Here is a 22,921-nt window from a genome sequence, read left to right on the forward strand (position 1 = left end):
ACAATATTAAATATAGGTTAGCTATATATAAGCAAATGCCTGTATAAGTGCTGCATGCCTAAAAAAAAAGATAATAAATAAATGAAAGATTGCACCTACAGTAGTGTTTTTACAGCTTTGTGTTTAAAAAGGGAACAATATCTCCTTTTAAATTTAAGAGTACAATAGTTTTGGTAATGCAGTGTACTGTGTATTGGATTATTGTTTCAAGCTGTGTAAACTTTTTCAGTCAGATCTATGTGTCTGATTTGTGGGCATCTTACGTCCACATATGTGCAAATTAAGGGGACAGATTTGTTCACATTAGACCCTTTGTCTAATGTAGGTCATAATATATTGATGGGGCTTAATGTAAATATAGCCTAAATTAAGCATTTTATTTCTATAGAAGTCAACTCTGTTTTTCTTTTATTATACATGGTTTCATAATCACTCCTCTCTATTACAAAAAAATGATTTTCATGGAACATAAATATGGCACTTCATGGCATCACTCAAATAACCAATTTAAGCACATTATTTTGAGGAGTCTACTTGTTTGTGATACTGATATTGAGTCATAGATGTCAGTGTGAAAATCTGCTTTCTCCTTTCTTATTCTCTCACAGGTATACTTCTGGGAAGTGGAAGCATCAAGACCACCTCCAGCAGCTCGGTGGTTCAGCCCACCTCAGACTTCCTCAGCTTCTCTGACCCCAGCCTGAGGAGCACTGACTCCTACACCACCACACCTGCTTTTGGCCGCTGCATGCTAAAGGGAAGCTCTGAGGGCGGAGCTTCAGAGGGCATGGTGGCCCTAAACACTTTCGGATCGATGATATCCCTCCCTCAAAGCGCTGGCTCCGGAAAACATTACGAAAACTCGCACCCTGGGCCTGAACTAAGCAACCTGGCCTCTGCTGGATACAAACGACCCCAGCCTTCCTCTTCGTCTTCGTCAGCAACGTCGTCTTCCTCCACCACAGAGGATGGTGTGAAAAAGAAGAAGAGAGGCAACTGGAGGAATCGATACGGCCCATGTTTCACCACCCAAGAGAGTAAAACTCCAGAAGCATCCGAGCATGGAGCCTCCCAGCCCTCCTCCACCTCACCCTCACCGTCGTCTTCCTCCATGGCCAGCCGTCCCAGCACGGTCAGCAGCAGCAGCACGAGCAGTGTTGGAAACATTGCTATAGGAACCAGCAGCCTCGCCATTCAGAAGTCTCCATCTCTGCTCAGGAACGGGAGCTTACAGAGCATGACTGTAAGCTCTCCACCCACTGGAGCAGGTAATTACAAGAATTTGAATGCATTTGTATTTGAATATATTAATTGTTGAATATATATTGCTCTCACACACACGTAAGCAATTTCGTATTGAAGCCTTAAATGATTTGTTTTATTAATAAATAAGTAAACTATTAATTTAATGCAATTTGACCTACCTGCATCTTACATAATGCAGACCAGAAAAAATCAAATCAAATTATTTTTTTCCCTCTCTTAAGAAGAAAACCAGTTTAGGGTTATGAGATATTGGCACAACAGCATGGGAATGCAATACTTACACAGTAGTTTAATCATAATTGTTTTTATTAGTGCTCGTAGTATTGTACCTTATAGCTAACTGTAAACATTCTAGTCTAGGCTTTGTTACACTACTTTTTAAACTGTGTGTTAATATATTTGTCCATATATATCCATGTATGTATGTCCAAATGTTGGTGGACATTTCTGATAATGAATGCATTTTGTAACTTTAAATTGCACCCGTTGCTGACACAGATGCCAAATGCCCAAACACAGCCTGTTGAGTCCCAATAAAGTGGACTGGAAAGCTATAACCATTGCCTGTACTAACTTACCTGAAGAAAAATCGAAATTATTTTTTTATATAGTTGTTTTTGCAAATGGTGGTGTTGTAAAGTAGCCTAATAGAATTTCACAATAAGACAAAGGATCAACACAATAAAAAATCTATGCTGAGCAAGCTAAATGTGACCGTGGCTAGAAAAACTCCCTCCAATCTGCAGAAAGAATCCTTGAGAGAAACCAAGACTCACAAGGGGCTCCCATCTTCCTCTGGGCAGAACTGCTTATAAATTATTGATAAAAGGTCACTGTACCCCCTCATAAGTCAGCTATTATGCTCATGTACTGGGTGTTCTGATTTAGTAGAGATGGTAGAGATGGTAAGGATAATATTAATAATGTTGATGGTTAATGGTGGAATAATTGTTTATATAATTTAAAAAGGGTACATTTTACCAATTTTCTTGGCATTATGTGCATAGCATAAACCATTTTATTTATTTTTTTATGTTTGTTTGACAGATTTTTTAATAAACCAGCCAAGTCTTAAATACCTTACTCTCAGATTAATTGTTGATTGTTTTTCTGATGGCAAAACTGTGTAAATATATATTTTATCCTCCAGTTTGTACTGATTTGTTCTGGGAAAGGGCAGCATAAATTGCTCTAGGTTGAAATTTCTAGAAAGAGGCCACATTTGTTGTTGTGTTGCATTGGGAGGTGGAGGGGTGTTTCTGGAGCTCATTAGGACTAAAGTGGATGGAGGTGCTCCATAAAGCGTGCCCTTATGTTTACCTGATTGAGAGGTGGCATGGGCCTGCTGAATCTCCATAGAGATGCACATTAACCTGTTGAGCCCGAAGGAGGCTTGCGGGGAAAGGAGCCCATAACAGGCAATTAGTTCAAATGTTATTTGTTCGTTCCTGTCTGGCCCCTTGGCTCAAGAACCTGAGTGAGCTGGCCAAGTTCACTTAGCTGCTTAAGATGGTGTTTAGAAATGCCCTGACCCCTACTGGCCTCCTTCACCGCTCAGCTGGAATGAGGGCGACTCTGAGTGTGCTGCCCGCTGCCTGCCTCTCTAATGCACACACTCTACAGATGGCACAGTGCTGTTTTATCTTTTCTAATACCAGGACTCAAATTTCCAGGATCGACTTATATAATATCTGTCATGTTTTTTCCCCCCTTAAAAATTATTTTAATTAAGAAGTTTTCATTGCAGCACTTTTAGGATGGCCTTGTAAAAATACCAACCTACAAATTTGTGAAAATGTGCGACACATGAATCTCCCCCAAAAAGAAAGCATAATAGATGTCCAGTACCTTTGGACAAGCACTTTTAAATATGACACATTTAGGAAATATACACAGATTATTAATAATGTATTAGAATGCAGTATTGCCTCTGTAGAGTATGTATTTAAAGCTGTTTAACTTTAGAATACCAGCAATAACCAGGGTGCATTTTGTTCATGATGCCTTTACTTTTACTTGTCTCCTTCACAATTATCCAAATATTTGTGAAACAAAGCCCCACCCCCTGCATTTTGAGAAAATCTTCAATGTCCACACTGAACTGGTGTGTATTTTTCCATTCAAGTGCTTAAAAAAAAGCATTCAACCCAATTAACAATCTTTTTTTTTTTTTTTTTTAATAAACAAAATTTCAATTGGTGCAGAGCAGATTTTCCTACAGATTTACTCACCAATTTCTGCCAAATCAAATTTAAAGCAAGCTAAAACATGCTAAATTGGTGGTGTTTACTTTGGGCAGTGGTACAGCAATGGCATTGTCCTAAACAGGAATACTTGTAATGGTAAAATTGAACAAAATGAAACATTTGACCTAAGGCAAATTACTGAAATTTCACATATCAACAAAGCACAATATGACTGAAAGGAAATAAAAATTTAAAGCTCAGAATACTGTCTTGTAGTTAGCTGGATTGGATGTCAGTACTGTGTATTGGATGGCTGGCTACTATCTTAACCACACTCATGGCTACTAGATGTAGTCGATGTTAGAGAACATAAGTACCATCATACACTGTCTCCTTCCATCCTTACCCCTAACACACTCTTACACTTAAGAGCCCTCGCTCTCCTTTGCTGTTGCTTGGCAACCGAGCTAATGTTTCAGAGTTCCTCTCAGATGTGAATGTGAGTCTTCCTTACTGCCTTCCTCTCTCTCCCCTCCACCGCTTGGCCAACTGGGCCTTTTTTTTGTTTGTTTGGGAGCCGCACTCTCCCTCCTTTCCAGCCCCTCACCTGTTGCTGGCCTTTGGCTGGACTGTAAATATTTAGCCAGGGCTAATGGAGGGTACTCTGCCTCATCTATCTCATCTCTGCCTCCCAGAACAGCCGTTTTTTCCTTCTTTTTTTTTTTTCTTTTTTTTTTCTTCGACAGATGACTCTTTTATCAGACAGAACAGTGGGGACCATTATTAAAAGTAAACATTCATCTCGTTGAGTCTGAGGTATAAGACTTTGTGGGGTGCTGTTGGAAGTTGGGGGGCTTGGTGAGAGATTTACTGCTGGTGTAACAGTGGTTGTCTGATATGAGGAGAACTCTGCAGGGGTGGGCAATATGGCTGATATGAAATGCAAGCTTGATTATACAGGATTGATTTATTCAACAATATTAGTGTTATTAGAGTAGGATTAGATATCAGTCAGACTTGACCAACAGTATTGTCTCTTTGCTGTGTATTTAAAAAAAATGAAAATAGTATAACAAAAGCATTTATGGTAAATTAGCTTCTATTCTGTGTTCTCTGTCTAAAATCATCCTGTTAGTTCTATAAAAAATGCTACCAGTATTTTTTATTTAGCATTTCACACAGTAGAATCTAGATGAACTAAATATAGTGAAATAAATATATATATATATATATATATATATATATATATATATATATATATATATATATATAATCATGACTGCCTCTTAATTTAATTATTTTTTCTTTTATAAAAATGTATGTTTGTTAGTTCAGACGCACTGACAAAATCGATGATCTACTTTATGCATTTATTTCTAATATGATACAGTTGCTTAAAGTACTGATGCTAAAGTACTGATGCTAAAAATATAACTCTTACAAATTAAAATATATGTAGTGGAACAAACAATGTGTCACTGTTTGTGACGGGCAGTGCAACGCAGCACAACGCAGCACAATGAAAGGTAACAACCCAGCTGGCCACTGTACCAGTACACCTCAGTTTAATCTGTAAGTGTACAGTGCACAATATAGACACAGTTACACAAAATTAACCAAGAAGGGAGCTGCACCATGAGATTGCTTATCGTGGATATACTATGAGTTCAGAACACTAAGCAGCCACAGGATATGCTAAACCAAAAAATTAGGTTTAAAATAAATTCCAGCGAGCCTGTAAACAGCCAGTGTTCAGTGACATAGTAACAAGTAGTGATTGGTTAATTGGCTTAGATGTCATTGGTTGACTTCTCTCTTTTTTTCTTTTCTAAACATTAAGTTGATTTGTGCCAGGGTATTTTATCCTTTTCAACTTAAACTAAACTTTTAGTAGAATCATATTGTGATGCGTAAAGGATCAGCATGCTGATTCTGCCATGTTCACTGTAGGTAAAAATGATTTTCTTTGATTTAACCAAAATTGAAAACCTCAATCAAGAGCAAGATAGATGATCACAAACCATCAAACCAAGCTGAACTGCTTGAATTTTTGCACCAGGAGTGGCATAAAGTTATCCAAAAGCAGCGTGTAAGACTGGTGAAGGAGAACAATCCAAGATGCTGCTTAAAAACAGGGTTATTCCACCAAATATTGATTTCTGAGAACTTTATAAATATGAACTTTGCATTATTTAACATCCAAAAGCTCTGCATTTGTTTTTGTTATTTAAGCTATTTCTCATTTTCTGCAAATAAATGCACTAAATGACGATATTTTTATTTGGAATTTGGGAGAAATGTCATTAGTTTTTGGAATAAAATAACAATGTTCATTTTACTTAAACATCTACCTATAAATAGCAAAATCAGAGAAACTGATTAAAAAACTGAAGTGGACTCCACTTCAGAGCTGTATATTACCTACCCTTATGTGTTATTTCTTAAACAGTGCCTGTTCACAGTTTAAATAAATGCAAGTGTAACGGCTGTGTTAATAAACGTCCTAAGAACTAAATATTGAGATTTGTTCTGTGAGAATTCCCTAACTATCATGGTTTTCTTATACTGTCCACTTATAATTTGCAGTAAAGCTCCAAATGTCCTGTTCAGTGAAGAAGCCCTGTGGTGCTGTATAAACACACTTGGTGGGAACAAGGTGTGCATTTACTACTATAATTGCACCCATGTACCGCAACCTACTCTGTTCTCTCAGTCATTACATTAGATGGCTCATAATGATGGTGCTCTTTGGACATAGGGCAGTTTTTGTGCACTAACTTGGCATTTAGCATGTTAATGGCACGTGCAGAAGGCAAGAATAGAACCAAAGACAGTATGTTCCAACAGTAGTAAAAGCTTTGGGGCATTTCTGTGTTTCCATGCACATTAAGTCTTGTACATATCCACATGTCCTTTAAACTTTATTATAAACATGTTTTACTACATCTCTTTAAATGATATGTTGTTTTGTAAATTTACGAGTTACTTTTACATTTCCTGCACATTTTGCGTGTTTTCCAGTTTTCAGAATTTTCTAATTTTAACTGTTTTATGGAGAAATAACACATAAATATGCCATATTCATTGTACATAAGGTGCAAAATTACAATCTCTGTGGAGAATGTGACTTATTGTGAGTTGGAACATTACCAGGTTGCCCAATCTTTATACAGTCATATGCAAAAAAATTTAAATGGAAAAAAAAAACAGACCAAAAAAATGAATCTGTATAATGTTTACTAGCATATAATTATTATTGTCACATTTAGCAGTATTGAAGGTGAGACTTATATACAGGTCAGCATTCTGTTCTGAATAATAATACTTTTTATGATGCTGTTGCAGTACAAATATTTAGATGGATCAAAAACCTGTCCTAGCGTTTTGTTGGGACTGTGTGATATGGTGATGTGGCTATGGATGCTCCTACTAATTTAAATTAAATATGTCTGTCCAATATTACCATTTCATCTATTTGTACAACTTGCATCCTAATTGACTTTAAATGATTCATAACATTTAATTCCAAACTTTTGAACAGTCGTTTGCATCACTGTTTGCTTATCGTGGATATAGTATGAGTTCAGAACACAAGCAGCCACAGGAAATGCTAAACCAAAAAATTAGGTTTAAAATAAATTCCAGCTAGCCTGTAAACAGTCAGTGTTCAGTGACATAGTAACAAGTAGCGATTGGTTAATTGGCTTAGATGTAATTGCTTGACCTCTCTCGTCTCTTTTTCTTTTCTAAACATTAAGTTGAATGGTGCTGGGGTATTTTATCCCTTTTCAACTTACTTTTAAACTGAACTTTTAGTAGAACCATATTGTGATGCGTAAAGTATCAGCATGCTGATTCTTCCATATTTACTGTAGGTTTCAGTTTTGCAGACAGTGTCTTGACGCTCTCTGGGAGTAAGTTGTGAGATTTCTTATCAGGTCCTTAGCCTCATCATTAACCTCTTTCTGAACCTGCATGGATTTTCTCCAGTGGGGGGATGGCAGCTTTACTCTGACTGCTGCTTAATCTAATTTGAAATTTCCCCTTTCTCCCCTAATTTGATAAGAAGGGTTTTGTAGGAGATCTTAAGGCCTAATCGATTGTCTGGTTCGATCCTCATCAGATAGCAGAGAGCTGTGTGCCCTTGCTTTTGTTTGTCCACCTGCATCTTGTAAACTCTAATCAAATGCTCCTTTGTTTGACCTTTTTTCTTAAATGTTAGTTATTAACCAGCTTTCCAGATTAACGTGATTAAAGATTAATTGAATCGTTTGTGCATCGAGTGTGGTCTTTGACATTCTCGATATTATAAAAGGTCATTTTTTTCCCTAAGTTTGTAATGCGATGAATAACAAAAAGGATGCATGGTATCGAATTCTTAAAGTGGACTCTTTCCTTTACTTTTCTGTGAGATATAACTCTAGTTGAAGGGTACAAGTGCCCCCAATAAAATTACTAATCGATGTAACTGTCAGGGTGAACACACATACAATGGTTAATGCTAATAATTTACTGTTTGAAATAATTTGTTTGTATTGATTTTGAATTGTAATTGAATTTTGACATCATTATACAATATTGTCATTGATTTGATAAGAATACTGGTTTTCAGTACTCTTCACAATTCATAATATTTAGTTAACAACAAAGATGTTTTTGATATCTTATATTGTACAAGTCATTTGGTTGGTACTCCTGTTTAAACGTATCGTATTTCGTTGCTTACTAATAGCTATTGCGTCTGAGTTAAACCATGAAAGTAAAGTGAAAGGGCCAAATTATTTTTAATTTATAGACACATTAATGAACAAAAACACTTTTGAAACTTTGTTCTAACCTGTGTTTGGTCCATCTTTTAGTTTTACATGGGATGTATCTAGATGGTTGGTGCTTGATGCTGTAAATGGGTTCACGTGGTACCTCTCTGCTTAACAATGTGGCCTTGTTCCTGTAGAGAATGTTCACTGCTGCGAGCCATTCATTCTTTTGTGGGCCAAAGGGGGCCTCTCTCACTCCTCCAAGGGTCAGCCTGGGCCATCACTGGGGCTTATATTAGATGGGAGGTTGGGGGGGGGGGGGGGGGGGGGAGGGAAAAAAAATCAATAAAACAGCAGCAACAGCAAACTGTGCTTGTGATGGCCTGTCACATGAATGTAAATAGCCCCTCCCCCCGTCCCTCCACCTAAAGAGCTCACAGTGAGTCATCAGATTCTAAACACTGCTTTCTGGGTCAGCGGCAGGCCGTGTTTTTGTGTGTGTGTGTGTACATTTGAGATCTGCTTTGTGTCCTGCCTGTATCTGCTGTAATGAGAGGCACTGGATGGTCAGGCCACTCAGAATATACAAAGTTCAACATGGGGACAGATAGTGAGATAGTTGTAGAGTAGTAAGGGGGTGATGGTTCCTGCTCTAAATCCCTGATTCTTGGTTGTGGATTTAACATATGGTCATATATTAATTAACAGTTGGGATAGCTGTTACTGTACGCTGCACACACATTAGTCGTCTTGTATTGGATTTGTTGGAGCACATTGTGTGAAATTCATTGTAATTATAGTTTTTAATTTATTGTAATTATAGCTGTTCAAACATCAAACCTATTTAAGAATATTAAGAATATTTAGGAATAAACTTTCAGAAAAAGGTCACATATCTTCAAAATATACGTGTAATATTGAATGTTTTTTATAAACAAAAATGCTTGATTATATTGACAAAGTAGTGTGTCTTAATATTTTAAAAAGTGTCAGATGATTTATATTTAGACTAGCAACAAATACCTAACACCCAATAAAGCTAGTATGCTGATTTAGGACATTGTTACATGGGACAGATTAAGGTGTTGATTATCCAACATCATTGCATTCAGCTCTGAAAGCATTACTGAGGTATTCAGGTCTTCACTGCAGTGCTCCAAAACCAATAGAAAACATTTAAACAATGGAGAGAGTTACTCAAACAAAAGCAGGATAAACTCATTTTCAATTGCTTTGATTTTGGAAGAAACTATGACAAAACGGGTGTCCCAATGTTTTTGTCCATATGGAAAATTTCTGACTTTATAGCAACTGGAATGCTGTCTTTTTTTTTTTTCCTATGCCGGTTATGATTGGGCAGGATGCTCATAACTCACTTTAATAGTATTTATTAAAGTGACAATAATTAGCATACTGTGTTTTTAGGGTGAAACTGGTGTAAAAGCTCTTTTCACGTAATTTTAACTTTTGCTGTCTTGTGTAGTTTTCAAACTGTATTAAAGAATGATGTGTGTGTTTTTGTTGGTTAAAAATGCTTATTCTTGCTCTCTATGTTTCAGCTACGTATCCCAGCAGCAGTGAAGTAGCCGGCCCGTTACCCAGTGCAGTGCTGGGGGGCAGCCTGTCCGTGTCCAGCTCAGAGCTGCCCACTCAGCAGTCTGCGGTCACCTCCATACCCAGCCTGACATCGCTGCCCCCTCCGGCCCAGCACTTCACCAGCACTACCTCCACACTTGTGAGTTTTTAACACAGACACGCACACAGAAAAGCAACGCATTTTGCCACGTATATATATGTGTATATACATGTGTGTATATATATATATATATATATATATATATATATATATATATATATATATATATATATATATATATATATATATTGTTGTCTCTTTTTAATACATTTAACAAAAATGCTTTTCGTTTCATTTAGCAACAGAAATGTTCAACACTTATTGAGTACACTAATGTTAACTGTAGACGGATAACATTTAAAATGTTTTTGTTGCTAACGGTATGACATGGTGAAAGTGACAAAGCAATCTTTCTTGCCCGTGCGCAGAAATGTGTTTAGTTAAAGTAAAAAAAAAAAAAAAACTCATTAAACCAGAGAAGAGTAATTTGAAGGTGCCTAAAACACTGTTGAAAAAACAGTTAAGTAAATGTCATTTAAATAAATCAAATAAAGCAAATAAGCACAAATAATTAGGTGCACAGAGACAGCTGGTCTGCTGATTGTAGAAGAAAGCACACACAGACAGTGTCCTGTATTAAACTCTGCGTTTCTAGTCAACAAAAACTGCAGCATAGATTGTTAATGAGCTGTAAAGTAAGAACTAACGCAAACATGCTAACATGATCCTGCATGGAATCCAACAAAGCATTAATGGTCAATAAAACTTTTATACTATGGCCGGAGAGTACACACTAATCATTTGTTTATATATATATATATATATATATATATATATATATATATATATATATATATATATATATATATATATATATATATAATATATAAACTAGTTACTGCTTTAGCAGTGATTTAACCATTTTAAATATGTTTCTCTGAACCCATGATTATAATCTGAACAGCAGCTGGAAGTTTTGGGAGATTGGTCTGTGTGGAGAGCGCATATCTATTAATGCGCTTTGTAATGTAAGACCTGGCAGAATAGTGGCTAGACTCGATATTGGGGAGAATTGTGTATTGTTCTCTTTTCAAATGGTCAGAATCGATGTATTGATGGTGTTATTTGTGACAGTGCTAAAAAGAAAAAATGGGCCTGCCTTGGAAATCAGTTTCCAGTGCTATTGTTTAAACAATTAATTATCTATTGTGATGAGCACAAAACAGTAGCACTGTGACCTTTGGTGAAAGTTAAAGGTGGCCTGGTTAGGGTGATGAGGGGAGGGGACGGGAGCATATTTTTCTTGATCAGGTTTGAATCAATATCCATATTAAGGTCTGAAGACTGAAAGTGGACCAGTTTTTGGTGTTTCTGGGCTAATAGTATTTTACGAGAAATATACATTTAGTTTTTAAATTCAGAATAAAAATAGATATGAACTGGTGAGTTTTTTTTTGGTCACTGATTAGTGGGAAATGGTTTATATAGTGATGAAATAAAGAAAATAATCTGCACACCAGGGAGAATTGTGAATTTAAGATACTGGTAGTCTTCTTTTTAAAAAGCTGTACTTTTAGCTGATGTGTTTTTGGTGCTTGATTGCACACAGAATTATCCAATTGCATAAAACTATCTTATCTGGTACAGGAATTTGTACAGATTTTACCGAGGTAATAACAGTAGGAGCCTCTTAATGGCACACAGTCATTATCTTTGCAGAACATGGGTGTGAATGCCACCTGGAGTGATTTTAGCCATTCAGTTTTATGTTTTTCGTGTTGGCCTGGCATTTTTTCCAGTTTCTCTGCTTTTAGATGTGCCTTTCTGTTTATCAGTTGTGTTGTATCTGTCTGGCATGTGCTACATACATGCTAACAGACCAAGGACACTGATTCTCCTTGGCTGAATAATGCAGTCGGAAGATTAGTTTATCATTTGGAGGCTCATTTTTCAGCACAGGCAGACATGGTTTTGAGTAATTCAGGGTGTTTATGACTAGACTGTTTATATAAATGCGCTCGGTCAGTGGGTGAACGGTGACATAAGTGAAGCTGTGTTTGCATTACGCAGCCAGAGTGAAGCAGAGCGCCGGCAACTGGGCCAAATAAAATCCATGACGTGTGCTCTGGCCATGAGAACAGAGCAGCATGATGAGTGGCTCTGGAAGACCAAACAGCACGCAAAGATTTTAGAAAATTTTATAATTGATAATACCTTTTTTTTTTTTTTTGCATTTTTTTTTTTTTGCATTTTTTTTTTTTTTTTTTTTTGCATTTTTCTGTGTGCATTTTTGGGGACCTGAGCGTAAGAGTTGATATTTTCAGATCATGATAATTTTTTTGTTGATTATGCCTGTTAAAATATATTTTTTTATTTGTATGTTACTTTGTTTTGGAAATAATTGTGATAGGAAAATAAAACAATAATTCAGTTATACAGAGCAGTGAACTTTTAATTATAACAGGTGTTTTTACATTTAAATTGAAAAATAAAATAAATGTTCATGTTAATTGGCTCCCCTTGTTAATAAATACATAATGGCCAATGTAAAGGTCATAAAGAAGATTATGTATTTATTATGAAAGGGTTACTGTTGGTATTCTGTAAGTTATTTTGATATCCTTAACAAGATAGATTATATTGTCTTATTTTAATTTTTAATCCCATTTTGACCACCTTTAATTACTGCCTGTACAACCCAAATATCAAATAAATAATTAATAATAATGAGATCTGTGCACACTCTTAACACTGGTAGGAAGTTTTACACTGCAGAATTTCTGCTAGGGATGTGTAAATGGATTTAGAAAAGCTGCTGGGTTTTAGATATGCTGTTCTGCTGATGACGTCTGGGCAGAAAAAAAAGTAATTACAAATGATTAACATGTTAACATATGATAAGCCCAGTTAGTGACTATAGTAGCATCAGAGAGAATAATAATGATGATGATAAGTATTTGGGCTCCTAAAAAGCAAATATTATCATATGTGCTTCTGTGTCGCTCTTTAAATGTTCTTGTTAACCTTTATAACTGAAATTGAATCATGATATTGAAATAAAATATTGTGTATGTGTATATCATGTGGTGGTGTAATAATATTAGTACTACTAATAATAATGCTCATTAAGCATTTTCACTTATTTTGTGTGAAAATTATTTTTTGTAGGATGTTAAAATTGTTAAGATTATTTCGTTTTATTCAACGGTTAGGGCAGGTGTATTGTTGGTGTTTTTAAGTGTAAGTAACAAACATCCACATATTCAATACTCAATATCTAGCATACCAAGTATTCAGTTTAGTAAATAAATTAAATTGGTTGTGAATATGCAGAAAATGCCACATTTGTGTCTTGTAAAGGATTTGTCAGTCTATTAAGCAGTGTTTCTTTGAATATCAGTAAATATGTTCATGGATAAATATGTGGATGGTCAAACCATGTTGCTGCAGGCATCATGAGTTTGCATTTTATTTGCTGCAGATTTCCCTCTTTAGCATAACGCTACATGGATTGTTCCAGATGGGCCTTGTGCACACCCCCCACACCCCCCCTCCCGCCTCTGAAGCAGCACCAGCTCGTCTGCTCTCTGATCCCCAGCATCTTTGTCTTGACCCGAGAGCCGTCTCCTGGCAACGGGTATTTTGTTTGTGCGGCCGCTGCCCTCGCTGTAGGGAAGGTGGCCCAGCATTAGGAGATGAGTAGAGGCCACTGATGGCCTTCACGCTGAAGGGCCCTCGGGGGTCCAACTCTGCCAGACACGCACTCAAGAGTGTCCCCCTATTAGTATCCCACCGTATGGCTGCGCAAGCCTCTGTTTACCGTGTAATGCCATTTTTATTAGCTAAGGCTGCGAGGCAGTGTGCGTGTGTGATATCCGTGCATGTCGCTTTGTTTTTTTTTATGTGGTTAATTTTGGCAAATAATGTGGTTAATTTTTTTCAAATACAGCCAGTCCAGCCAATCGTAATGAAACTATTTATATCAGTCAGTCTTAAAAACAAAATAGCAATACCAGCTTGTTCAAAGAGGTGGACAATAATGATTGGTTTACAGCTATTATCATTAAAACCTCATGGAGTTTTTTTATTTTGCCGATTTAATAATCTGTTCTTTCCAATACTTTCCAAACCGAATCTTAGTGAAGCTGGAAGATTTTGCACCTAGTTTTACCTCACCGGCGCTGAGGGCTTTCCTTTACATTACATAGACCCTCACTCTGTCGTGATCTTTCCTCCTGTGTGGACGGCTGAATGGAAGGGGATTGAAAAACGGGACGTGTTTAGTGGTTGAAGAAGCACGGTGTTGACCTTCTACCCCCCCAGTGCACATCCTTCCCCCTGCACACGCCTCGGCCTCCCACAATGGCCCAGCGCAGGCTGAGCCTCGAACAATCCAGCCGGCCAGCTCGGCCCTGCCTAGGCTTTGAGCGCGGCACTCTGACGCAATGGGAGCTGACAGGCTGGACAGAGGGGCCTGCGCTGGGAGACGAGGGGCTCTGTTCACACTCCGTTTCATCCCCACGGTCGCCCCTTCACTCGCTGCTCACACTGAAAGAAAAGCTGGAGGGGCGGGGTGGGCAGGCACCGGGTTTTATTAAAAGCTGGGATAGAGTGAAAAACAGGAGAGAGCGACAAAACAGGAGAGGAAAACCTCAAGACATTCACTAATTTTGAAGAAATTAGCCTACCTGTTTAACCATTAAAAATGTTGAATAAACATTTTAAAAGTGTGGTTAACTTTTGTAAATGTATCTAAAATCAAGATTTTTGTTGTATCTTTATATTATGTATGTGTTATAAGAAAGAATATGGTTAAGGAATGTAAGAGAAATTAAAAGTCAGATCAAATAAAATCATGAAGCAGTACGACTATCATAAGAGCATGTCATGAGTTATGAGAATAAGAGTACAAGATGCTTTGAGGAAATGGGGTGGGCTATGATTTCAGTAATGCAGAAAACAATCACGGATTTGAAGCATAAAAAAAGATTTATGGTATATTAGACTATAAAATACCAATCTTCACTCACAAAAAAACAAACGTAAGTTTTCCAAGAAATACAGTCCTTTTTTGTTAGTTGGGGTACATAAAAGCAAGACAAAAAAAAATTGAGAGAAAAAAAAAATTAGATCCCTAATAATGACGTAACCTAATGACTAATAGGTATGCAGTTTAAGGCATTTAAATTTTTTGCCCATTGAAATCAAGGGGATACATGGATTGAGAATCTTAATTTGTATTTGTTTTGTTTTCACTGTTTTTTTTAATTTTTTTTTATCAGAATACTAATAAAAAATAATAATAAATAATAGCAAAAAGAAACAGCAGTATATGCTATCCAATCAGAGCATATATTTTTTTAAATATACATTTAAAGAAACACTAAGACAAACAATATAAATCGGTTGGACAGTGATTATGAATGGTTTAGAAAATAGCAAAATGCAAAGAAAAGTATGATTTGAGCCCTTCTTAAAAAAAAAAAAAAAAAAAAAAAAAAACAAAATCAATGTCCAAATCAATCTATATATTTAATACATTCTGAATTGTACTGTAATAACCTGTTACTGAATGCATTTAGAACAGTACATATTTAGTGTTCACCCACCACTGCTTGAATCTGCAGTAATTCAGCACATTCTGATGCCAGTGTGGAGTGGTTTGTTCAGTGGTGACTGGTACTAAATAGTACTTATGTATGTGTGAGGTAGTGTTATTTTCTTTTGTAAGTAAATGCTGAGACACAGTTTTCAGATATTAAAGCAGATATTAATGTAAGTAAAAAAAGGTATGAAGCTTTAGTTTCTCTCCTCTTCTCTTCCCACTGCCTTTGTCCTTCTCCTGCTGTGTCACGATCCACTCTTTAGAGACGCTTACGTCACTGCAGGCTTGCGGGGTTTCATGGCACAGGAGTGAGAGAGCGAGAGCGCGAAAAGAGCCTAAGTGATCTATGAGAATTTATGGGTTAGTCTGAAATTTAACTTTTGCAAATATTTTGAATATCTTCCCAGAGGCAGAGTGGTCTGGCAGGTGGTCAGGTGAAAGGTGATGGGTCAAACTGGTGAACTCGACTTGGGTGAATGATCACAGTGTGAAGAGAAAAGGAAAATAATCTGCACAATTTAGATCTAGTGGAGAGCTTTTAGCTCTGCTACGAAAACTGAAAAACAGAATACTTAGGTGACCGTGTACTGCTGAACTAAAATATCTATTTTTTGTTACTGCATTCATAACTCACAACAAAGAAATAATGTAAGCTGCAGATCCAGATGGATTTAGTCTCATTTTTTTCATTGTAGAAAGTTATGTCAGCATCTACAGATTAATGTCAACAGCATGGGATATTGACATCAAAATTCCCATGTACATACCATATATGCCTGGTACATCCCTAATAATAATTGCCTGTTAACAGGTTCAAAAAAAGGTATCTCTGCATAGTAATGAGTAATGCAAAACCTGAGTGGGGTCATCTTTTTTATTTTTTTATTTTTTTTTTGGGAAGAAAATCCCAAAACAAAAACAAAACAAAACAACGTGAATCATCCACTCAGCAGAGCGCAGTGAAGGCATCTTGACTGCAGGAGATTATGCAACAAATTCAGATTCCAGTGGCTTCCATTCATAATCTGCGGGGCTTTTCTTGACATCTTTGGCCGAAGGCCCGGACACTGGCCTAGAGAGCGAGAGCGCTGGGAAGGGAAAGCGTTTCTAAACGGAAAAAAATGAAGGCTCAGTATTAGCCTTAGTATCAGCCAGGAATGTGAGAAGCAGATGAAGATAGCAATCATACTGAAGCATTCTGTATATCTGTAAAAAAGTTCAGCTGAGTAATTTTCTGCCTTTTTCTAATAACGTTATATAAGTCTCACTCATTTTCTTTCAATCATTTACACTGTCTGTAACAAGTTCATAATGACTTCATAATATTAATTATGCTCCTGATCAATGCCACAATCTTGTTTTAAAATCAACCTGGCACAAAATGAATGTTGTTGTTTTTTTTCCCTCCCAATTCTTTTGGCTTTTTTTTTTTCAAGGTGCAAAAAATCAAATAGATATAGTACACATTTGTGCCATGGGCTTTGTTTGTGATTACACTTTTATTATCCAACCTTCTTACAATAGATGTGAAATATGCTTTTAGTTTTTGTGCCTTTAGGTAGAACAGGTAGCACTCAGTAACATTATAAAGAAGCACTGTCATTTGCCTGACTTTCACCCCCTCCTGCCCTCTTCCTCCATCCTTATTTTTTGTTTAGATTTTTTATATCAAGTGTGATGAGACAAATGCTGCTAAACATGAAATTGGGTGGTGTGTATAAACACATGTCTATAAGCCAGACATCACACACCATAATAAAATTACAGCTGATGTAAACACTATACGTTTGCATTATATAAAACCGTTAAATGTTTTTTTAGAGATTAAATCAGTATTTTCAAACTTTCTTTAAATAGGAAAATAAAGTGATTAATGTACTAATTCTGGAAATCAACGTTATTAGAAGTTAATCCATTCTACCTACCATTTCCTCAGTCTCACTCATTTCCTTTCAATCATTTACACTGTCTGTAACAAGTTCATAATGACTTCATAATGTTAATTATGCTCCTGATCAATGCCACAATCTTGTTTTAAAATCAACCTGGCACAAAATGAATTTTTTTTTTGTTTTTTTTCCTCCCTATTCTTTTGGCTTTTTTTTTTTTCAAGGTGCAATATAGTCCACATTTGTGCCATGGGCTTTGTGTATGATTACACATTTATTATCCAACCCTCTTACAATAGATGTGAAATATGCTTTTAGTTTTTGTGCCTTTAGGTAGAACAGGTAGCACTCAGTAACATTATAAAGAAGCACTGTTGTTTGCCTGACTTTCACCCCCTCCTCCCCTCTTCCTTCATCCTTATTAGGGAAATGGTTTAATTGGATTAAATAATTAGCGATAGAAGCACATGGTCTGTGGTGCTGCTGTCATCTGCTCCGGCAGTTCTCCGGGCTTGCAGGAAATACAGCTGGCATGGTGCTTTATTAAGCAGATACCCCCCAACCTCACACACACATGCGCACACACACACACACACAGACACACACACACACACACTTTCTCTCGCTTTCACTCTGTCACAGATGCACACATACAATTAGCATTTTGCTTTTTCCACAAATGTAAATGAATTTTTTACTTCTGCTGTCATAATAACTCAGTTGATTACTTATTAAACACACGTATAATACAATATTAATAATTTATTTACAATTATTAAAATGTAACTTTTTTGTGAATCAGTACTGATCCGTTGTCAGAATGAAAACATGTTAAATACACAAAAATAAGCAAAGTCTGGTTGTGTCTTTTATAGGTTTCTTTTTTTTACCTTTAGAGAGAGCAGATAGACATGGAACACTGTGTTTATTATTGTTTATTTAAACCAATTTTGTTTTGTTTTTTTACATTTGTCATCATTTGATTGATCCAGTTACTTAATAATTCAAAACAAGTTTATTGTTTATCACCTTCCTTCAATTATCAATAGCAGTAATTAATCCATCTTTTTTTTCTCCCCCCTCCATAGCCACAGTCAAACTCATTACCAGGACCATTTAACTTGGCACCGTCCCATATGTTTGGAAACCGGCTGAACCCCAACTCCGCCATGGCTGCCCTTATCGCTCAGTCCGAGAACTCTCCAGCAGGTGAGTAGCTGTCGAAAACCTAAAAAGTTACTATAAAATACAACTTATATAAGTATATTATATATTTGCTATTATTTATTTTATTTTAGCATTAGTCGATTTGGTCGAATTTTGAATGATACTATTTGACGTATTTATTGTATGCTGGAAAAAGATCAAGTGACACTTGCTTGATCCTTTTACTACTTGATTTCAGCTTATTTTTATTTATAATTGTTAGTTTTAATACATCTATAATTTTATTTAACCTGTTCATTTAAAACATCTTAATAAATGTAAAACCAAAACATTTAAACAAATGCCTCGGGAGAAACCTTTAATATTATTGTTTTGCATACAGTTGGTTGAAATCTAAAATATTTAAATATAAATCTAACATTTGTTTCTGAAGTTATACCGGTATGTGTAGTTTCTGTAAGCAATAAATGTGTATATCAGTATCATGAACCCCTAGTAAAAAAAAAGCAATAATTTTATTAAATCTTGAAAAATATGTTAATTAAATGTTAGCAATGTTACCATATTTTTCTTCAGTTCTTCTTTCATTTGTTATCCTCAAATGTTCCTGTTTTTTAACTAATGAAGCAAGCATTTCTTAATATGGTCATAATTTCCTTATTGCAGTCTGTTATTGCAGCAGTTCTCAAGAGTTTTTACTCTGAGGCCCCTTTATATATCGGTACAACCCAGATTTTTTCTGTGGCCCCCCCCGGCACCCCATTGCGGCCTCCAGTTTGAGAACAGCTGAAGTTAAAAAATCCTCCCAGATTTCTTTTTATTAGTGGGAGCTATTTTGTCATGGTATAAAACAAGCTTATTACAAATATCAGCACTAAATCAGCGGGCTAGTTCGAATAGGTGTATTGAGCCTAATAGATGCACACAGTCTAATGGCTGTTTGAAAGCAGCTGCTTTAGCTGCTGCCAGTCTCTCTCTAGCTTAGAGTCCACTGTCTCAGATCTGTCCTCTTCTTTTTTTTTTTTTTTTTTTCCTTCTCCTCCCTTCATTTTCCTCACTCCCCTGTGCCTCTGGAATGTGTGGTCAGCTGAACCCCCCCTATAACCCAGTTCCCAAATCTCTGGGAGAGAGGGGGAGAGGGAGAACAAAACTCTGCGGGACAGACAAGTAGAAAGTGTGCATACCTGTTAAATGAAGCATGTTAGCACTCAAACATTTCATTAATCTGGCCAGTGACTGTGGCAATGACACAGTGGGGATACCCTAGAGTTAGGAGGTTCAGGCCTACCTTTCAGTCACCCTCACCCCTCCCACAAACTTTCTCAGCCTTGCTGCGGAGCTCTGGGATATTGTGTACCTTAAGCAGAGAACAGTGTAGGGGGGGGGGGGGGGGGGTTGGGGTTTCGTGTGAAATCATACATCTAAAAATGATTTGAAATTTAAAACTTGTAAATGATGTTATAAGGTGAGGTAAACTGTATTCACATAATGCAAAGATTGTACACAGTAGGCTTATCACAATAATTACACTATCAACTTTTCATACAATATATTGCACAATTCAATATATTGTGCTACTGTAAGTGGTGGTCTCTCAATTTTTCCCAGAGCTGTTTAAATGATAGATTTATATGTCTTTTCACCCCTATTTGACAGTGACATAAAGCAGTTAGTGCACTTATTTCTGAGACACTGTATTGTCCATGCAATATGGTTATTGTTACAGACCAACTAATCTGTAACACCAACTAATCAGCTGGTTCTCTGCCTTTAGAGGCTGGAAAAACTGTTCAAATTCAACCTGACTACACTAATGAAACATGATCAATGCTGTGTGTTTTTTTGCATGGACAGGTCCTTTATTTTTGATAGTTAGGTTAACATAGATAAGGACCAGTGCCGAGTTGCGGGCTGTGGTGAGGAACAGGGGGACGTAGCCTTTGAAAACTAATGGATCGGTCATGCCCTTTTCCTCAAAGGGAGGTCAAAAGGTCTTTAGCTAACAATAGGAGAAACTGTGGTTTGCAGGCCTTCCACACAGCAGTGCTTCGGCTCCCAGGCACTTTAACAACAAGGCACACTTGACACATGTTTGTGTTGTTTTGTTATATTCTTCATTTGTACATCAATTCTGTGGGTTTCATAAAATAGCAATATTTTACCATGCTTTAGTTTGATTATGTTGGTTATGTGGGTATGATTTTGTATTATTAGCATACTTGAAACACTCCAAGTACACAAATGTGAGTGGAGGATCCGTTTCACCAATATAGACAAATAAAACACTTTAATTTTGGACTTTCATTTTCAGTTCCTAAATTATAGTTGCCCATTCAAATGTTTGTGCCATGCCAAAGAAGAACTTTTAATTTCCTTCTCTGTTAACCCTGTTTTGCACTGCATAAGAAATCATTTTAAAGAATAGTTAAAGGATCACATACTAGGTTTTCTATCATATTACTCTACCATGTATCCAGGCCAGGAAACATAAATATTTAAGGGTCTTTGGGTTGTCATTGTTCTTTGAAGGACCATGCTTTGACTAAAGAACCCCTTTTTTAATATGGTTTCCACTATAAATTCTGCAGTTTCAAATTTTATAGCACCATTTTTACACCCTTGCTAATCATCTCCTGACTCTTTAACACATTTCACACATGCACCTGTACCCAGAAATGTAACTGTAATTAAACAGGAAGGGTTCAGTGTGAATTTGGACTGTAGGCGAGTTTCCAGCAAAATTGACACAATTCCTATGATGTCAGCGGGAGGTTCTTGTGTGAACAGAAGCTGATGCATTGAAGAAGAAAAAAAAACACAATGTGTTTCTAGATCATAGCAAGCATTGTGAAACACTTTGGCAGTGCTTTACGTTTAATAGCTAAGTATTTGGTTTAGTTTAGTATGAATGTGTGCATCCTGGTAAAATGCAATTCAAGCGCTGCATGTGCTGCAGGCCTGAATAGTAACTAGATTTTAAATAGTATAGTGGATTTAAAGTTTGCATGGGGCTTTTTTGTGTGTTTTTCTGAAACTCAGTAGGGTTCAGTAAAGTGTGCCCGGATGCTTCCGGCCATGCAGTCCGGAGTTTCCAGTTTTCGGGAGATTGGGGGTCAGGAGGAAAAGCAGAGGGCCAGCCTTGGTGTACTGGAGGTGCTGCCGGCCTGGAAAGTGTTAAAACTAAAAAAGGAAGAAGGGAGATTGAGAAAAAGGAGAGGAGTGGGGTGGGGGAGGGGTGTAAAGAATAGGAGAGGGGTGTAAGGGGGGGGCAGGAAAAATGGGATTGGCTGGCAGTGACTGGAGGGGGGTGGGGAGACACTAGAGAGAGAAAAAGAGCGAGAGGAGGGAGGGATGGGGTTGTGCTTGGCTTTAAGCGCATATGTGATTCATTACTTTCACTGCAGAAAATGAAAAGCAGTGTCTGGCATGGGGCCTGCAGGCAAGGGCAGCAGGAGCCTCCTTGGGAGAGAGAGAGTGAGCAAGAGAGAGAGAGAGAGAGAGAGAGAAAGAGGGAGGAGGGGTGGAGAAAGAGAGCTAGGGCGAGAGAGGCAGAGAGAGAGGGGGGAAAAGCGTCTTGCTGACACTCAGGAGGTGTCAGTGTGCAGCCCGAGCTGCCAGAGACAACACTCCAGCCTGAAGATGGATTTCTGCGAGGGAGTTCGGGCGCCTTTAGTGGACCGGGACGTCCATTTTTTTCCACCTTTTCATTTCACCCGTTTCCCAGGATCCTCCAGTGCTAGCGCGCTAGCGTATCTGTGCCGTGGAGTCTCCTTATCATTCGAACTGTGTTTACCTTTCAGATCAGGAGCTGGGGGATGGTGGGCTTGGTTTCCCCAGAAGAGGAACCCCACCAAAGGCTAACCTCTCCCCACGGTAAGCCCCTATTTACATTCCTGCACTGGACTCCCCTCCTCCAAGCTGGAGGCACACTCTCTCTCTCTTACTTTCCCACTCTCTCTCTCTCTCTCTCTCTCTCTCTCTTTTCCCCTTTCCTGGCCCCATGCTCACTCATCCTGCCTCACTCACTCACTCACTGTCTGGCCAGGGGGCTTTTCCTCAGCTCAGCTGTTTCCCCTATCACTGCAGTTGCAAAGCAATTTTGCAGAATTTGATGTGACAGCAGTGTCAGGAACATGATTTTTAATATGTTGATTTCTGTAAATTTTTATTTTATTTATTTTTTGCAATTTTTTAAGGTGCTTCAGGTTAGATATTTGGTTGTAAATGTAGCTTATTCAGTGATCTGTTTCTGGTAGGTGGAGGTTCAGTTGTTAACTTTTGTCGTTTGTAGTATTTTGTCTGCTTCATTATCATCAGCCGGTGTGAATTGTAAATGTCTGTTGTCTCGTACAGTCGTTTGGTTAGTATGTTTTTGCCACTGTCTTGGCATGCATCTGTGAATAGTACTCCATTTA

The 22,921-nt window shown here is 37.3% G+C and overlaps 1 protein-coding gene across 7 annotated transcripts in view; it reads left to right on the plus strand.

Moving 5' to 3' along the window:
• mllt10 (MLLT10 histone lysine methyltransferase DOT1L cofactor) overlaps positions 1 to 22,921 on the plus strand; it is a 71,569-nt gene that overhangs the window by 37,188 nt on the left and 11,460 nt on the right. For all 7 annotated transcript variants that reach the window (XM_022683517.2, XM_022683549.2, XM_022683534.2 and 4 more), the window contains 4 exons: positions 609 to 1,268; positions 9,769 to 9,944; positions 18,428 to 18,548; positions 22,307 to 22,379. In XM_022683517.2, the coding sequence (XP_022539238.2) occupies positions 609 to 1,268; positions 9,769 to 9,944; positions 18,428 to 18,548; positions 22,307 to 22,379 (1,030 nt within the window). The remainder of the gene's footprint in view (positions 1 to 608; positions 1,269 to 9,768; positions 9,945 to 18,427; positions 18,549 to 22,306; positions 22,380 to 22,921) is intronic.

Source organism: Astyanax mexicanus, chromosome 1 (assembly GCF_023375975.1).
Source record: "Astyanax mexicanus isolate ESR-SI-001 chromosome 1, AstMex3_surface, whole genome shotgun sequence".
Taxonomy (NCBI): Eukaryota; Metazoa; Chordata; class Actinopteri; order Characiformes; family Acestrorhamphidae; genus Astyanax; species Astyanax mexicanus.